Source organism: Elephantulus edwardii, unplaced genomic scaffold (assembly GCF_000299155.1).
Source record: "Elephantulus edwardii isolate Elephantulus edwardi_28Jun2011 unplaced genomic scaffold, EleEdw1.0 scaffold00093, whole genome shotgun sequence".
Lineage (NCBI taxonomy): Eukaryota > Metazoa > Chordata > Mammalia > Macroscelidea > Macroscelididae > Elephantulus > Elephantulus edwardii.
In genome coordinates, this window is record NW_006399843.1 from 12,197,143 (window position 1) to 12,201,706 (window position 4,564).

Below are 4,564 nucleotides of genomic sequence, written 5' to 3' on the forward strand. Positions count from 1 at the left end.
TTTGTGTGATGAGTGATATTGTACAATAATTTCTACAATGTTGGGTCATCCTTTTTTGGAATGGGAATAAATATGGATCTCTTCAGTCAGTTGGCCAGGTAGTTGTCCTCTAGATTTCTTGGAGTCGGATTTTGAAGCTCCATCTTACATACTTTGGGCACATGGCCAGGAGGGACCAGTCTTGGAGAAGGCCATCATGCTTGGAAGGGTGGAGGGACAACGCAGGAGAGGAAAACCTCGGATAAAATGGATTGATAAAATAACTAGGGCAATGGGGTAGGTGAGTTTGAGTCAGTGAAACTGGCTCAGGACAGGGCAGGCTGCAGAGCTATTGTATATAGAGTCACTTTGAGTTGCTGGCCACTCAATGGCACATAACAACAAAAACATATATGGGTGATATGAGTAAGAGCCAAATCGACAGCTCTAATAACATCATGTTCTGCTTTCTGTTCTTTGTGTCTATGACCTTTGCCATTCAAGGTGTCAGCTAAATAAACCCAATCCAATACCCAAGGGACAGGCCACTGATGAAGAAAAATGGCAATCTTTACAGTGATGTGACCACAAACCTGGTCTCTAATAAAACCCTTCTGTGTGTTCTTATTTCTCCAGTTACTCCAAACTTTAATTCCATTCTTCCAGTTCTTCCCTACTCTTCCACTTACCCTTCACACTCAGATGACCTTGGCTTCTGCTTCACTGAGAAGATAGAGATCTTCAGAATCTTCACTTTCAAACTTCTGTTGTTATTCTGTCTAGAGAAAAGGTCTCTCCATCCCAAAACTAATCCTCCATCTTCTTTGCTTCTTTATAATTTCTCTCTCTTAACTTCCAGTTCAAACCAAAAACCTAACCCACTGTCATCAATTTTAACTCAGAGCAACCCTGTGGGGCAGTTTCCAAGGGTCGGTCTATTTATTCTCCAGATGAGCAGTTGGTAGGTTCAAGCCACTAACCTTTCAAATAGCAGCTGAAAGCTTAAGCCCTGCACCACCAAAGTGCCTCTCTATTCCACTTCCCCTTTAAAATATCCCTTCAAAACCGTATTTCTTTCTTTGATCCATCTATTCACTCTGGCTTCTATCCTATTACTCTTAAAAATCAAAACAAAACAAACAAACAAAAAAGCCTGCCCAAACTCACTGCTGGGAGTCAGTCCTAACTCAACACCCTACAAAATAGACTGCCCCATGGGGTTTCTTAGGATAGGGTTCCTACAGATCTTACAGGAACACAGTGCTTCTCTTTCTCCTCTAGAGTGGCTGGTGAGTTCAAACTTACGACCTTTCATTACCATCCCATTGCTCAGCCTATACCACCACCAAGGCTTCTTCACACAGTTCTAGCTAATTAAAAAAAGGGGGGGAAAGGAAAAAAAAGGTCCGTATTTCTAAATTAGCTTTCCCATCCTTGACTTCTCTGCAGTATTTCAGGCAGGTGAATCATTTCTTCACAGAAATGCTTTTCTTGGATCCTAAACTTTTTCCTACGTTTAATCATTTTACCAGTCAGTTTTACTTCTCAGGATGCTCGAGGCTACAGGGCTTTTGTTTACTCAGTAGTTTTCTACATCGTTTCTATCATTAATGCTTAAACTTTCAGTTGAGATAGTATATGGCTGCTTTTTTACACCCAGACAGCTCCACTAGGTCTTCCCATTTCAGGACCATGCCTACTGAAACTGACGCTTTTTCAGATTTCAGCGGTCATTATGGCCCGGAACATACCACTTACCAATCCCAGTCTCAAAGGAGACAGAATCTAGCAGGATTTCCTAATATTTCTAAGTACTTAGCATAGTCACTCACTCATAGCTGACCTTCCGGCAGGTTTGGGGAAACTTGTATATCACGTGGAAAGAGATTTTGCTCAGGTCGAACAGCTGGTGGGTTCGAACCGCCAGAACACCTTTAGGTTAACAGCGCAATTCCCACCAGAGCCTACCGGCTTTCCCTAAATTTCAAAATTCTTAGAATAGTAGGGATTCTCAATAAATGCTATTTTGTCTCTCACAGTTGTTTAACTCCTTGAGGTTGATCAGGGAAACTGGCTTGCAATGAGAGGGGAAAAGGGAAGAGAGGGTCCAAAAAAATCAGTTAAGGAATTAAGTGAGTCAAGTAAGAAGTTGCGCGTGTCGGCTCTACTCCTCACTACATGTGTCGCCGCAGACTTTCTCTAATTCTGTGGAACAGTGGTTCTAATTAGAAAATCCCGGCGCTGCACCTCCACATCTGACCCCCTGTGCCAGGGAAAGCGCGCGCAGCATCCCGCGCAGGCGCATTGCTTGTCTCGCCGCGCCAGTCTTCTGGGCCTCCAGGCGGGGCTGTCCTAAGAAATGCCTGTTTCTCCATGGAACTCCATCGATCTTCACGTACTCACTGATCTCATTTTCTCATATCCACCTTCTCTCCTTGTACTTAAGGGGAAAAAAGACCGACTGAATCCCGAAAAGAGAGTCAGAAACTGAAATATCTTGGACTGGCACAGAAAGAGGAGGCCTGACCTTGGAAGTTGGACGGGGTCCTGTGGCAGGGTCCTCCCGGAGGTGACATTCAGCCGGCTGCTACGGGCTTCGGGTTTGGGGTCCTGGAATCATGGCCCAATTTGTCCGTAACCTGGTGGAGAAGGCTCCGGGGATGGTAAACGGTGAGCGAGCTGTCAGCATGTCGAGGCAGGTCCAGGCAGACGAGGAGGCGAGGCGGAGGGCCCTAGGATAAGAGGGGGGCTGTGATGGACCGAGGGTGTGCGTGGACCCAGGGGACGACCTGAATATGGAGGGCCAGGACACAGGCTTCCGACCTTTTTACTAGCGTCTGTGTGCCAGGACCTCAGCTTGAGTTCGTTATACAGCTTACGAGTTCCTTCCTGCTGACCCCGACGGTGAGAAGCATTTGTCCAGCAGCTACCTCCGTTGTGTCCCCGGCGGCTTTTGCAGTGGGTAACTGGAGGGTTTGACCCTGTTAGGAAAGCGAGGAGAAAGATGAGATCAATGTGTGACCCCTTGAATTCAACTTTATGTGATTGTCGGATGTGCTTTGAAGTATTTAGAGATCCACAGGGGTCTTTATTCCGGGGCTGGCGCGGGGAGTGACTTTTTAAATGTTCACTTTACTTCCTACTCTGCCCACCTCTTCTGTTCCGGATCTCTGTTCTGCTTGTCATGCTTTAATCCCAGAAGAATTCTCCTGGGAATCGCTTTTATGAACCAGCCACACTAAGCACGAAAAGGGATACAGAACAGTGTATGTAAACGGCCCTCTCTGGTGTTGTTACTGAATAAATCTCTACTCTGTTATCTTTTAAACAGTGTATGTTGGGAAATTGAGAACCAGTTTGAACGGTAATACCAAAAAAAGAAAAGTAATACTGAAAGAATTTTTTTAGTGGAGTGTGTTATATAAACCCTTCCTTTACAGTGTGAGTAATTATTATTGTAAAAATGAGGGTGCATTGTGGCCATCGTGTTAATGGAGTGGAAATATATTTTGCTTAATAACACAACTCTATCATTAAATACCTAATTAAAAAAATCATTATATCTGTTAGTTCTGGAAGACGAAGAAGGCTATAGAAATATGTAATTTTTTACATCAGAATTTCCCAGACAGGGAGTTCAAATTTTACTCACCCACCCCACGCTCTACTAATTAACTTCAAAACTATTTGATTTTCCAATGTTTTCCTTCATTTCTTTCTGTTCCAGGATCTGATCCCGAGTACCACATTGAATTTAGATACCAGTCTCCTCTGGGCTGTCACAGTTTTCTAGTCTTTGCTTGTTTTTGTATCTTTCTCAGACTTGAAGAATACTGCCTCAAGCTTAATGGTAAATTTTTTTTCTTTGAGGTACAGGTTTAAGAATTTGAAAATGCCACTGGCCTAGCCCAGAGCAGTTTCAGGGCTAACGTGAGCACTACATTGTACCTCTCTGGAAGCTCAAATACACTTGCAGCTCCTTGAGAGGAAGACGAGCAGTTTTCTCCAATGCAGGCTGCAGCTTCAGAAACCCAGTAGAGGGACAGCTGTGAAACAGAAATTCTAATTTCATGGCAGTGAGATTGAGTTGATACAAGTATACAGGGAATGAACAAAATATAATTAATGAATGATGGGAGCCAGGTCTCTCATTGTTGGTGTTATAGGTGAGTAAGAATGAACTCTGTGGTACTGTGTTGAAAAATCAGAGACAGCAAAGTGTTCCCCAATCTGAATTTTTCTGGCTTTTCTTGAGACTAAACAGGAGCTAAGCGTTTTTGAAAAAAATACCACAGAAGTGAAATGTCCTTTTATCATATGAGTTACAGGATATCCCGATGATATAACTGTAATGTTAACCTTCATCACTTGGTCAAGGGTGCCTTGCTAGGTTTCTTGACTGTAATTGTATCTCAGTTCTCTGGACTTCTGGCAGTTCTCTGCTGATGTGCTGTTCTAATCGTTTTTGGATGATCTTCAGCAGACTCTTGCTTGCATGTGAAATCAATGACACTGTTCTGTAGTTTCCACACTCAGTTGGGTCACCTTTCTTTGGAATGGGAACAAATATAGATCTCTTCCAGTC

At 43.6% G+C, this 4,564-nt stretch overlaps 1 protein-coding gene across 1 annotated transcript in view; it reads left to right on the forward strand.

The window, feature by feature from the left end:
• The first annotated feature begins 1,821 nt into the window (after positions 1 to 1,821).
• ATP5L (ATP synthase, H+ transporting, mitochondrial Fo complex, subunit G) overlaps positions 1,822 to 4,564 on the forward strand; it is a 9,409-nt gene continuing 6,666 nt past the window's right edge. Inside the window, exons 1-2 of the mRNA XM_006890826.1 lie at positions 1,822 to 1,832; positions 2,549 to 2,649. Coding sequence (XP_006890888.1) covers positions 2,598 to 2,649 — 52 coding nt within the window. The 5' untranslated portion in view covers positions 1,822 to 1,832; positions 2,549 to 2,597. The remainder of the gene's footprint in view (positions 1,833 to 2,548; positions 2,650 to 4,564) is intronic.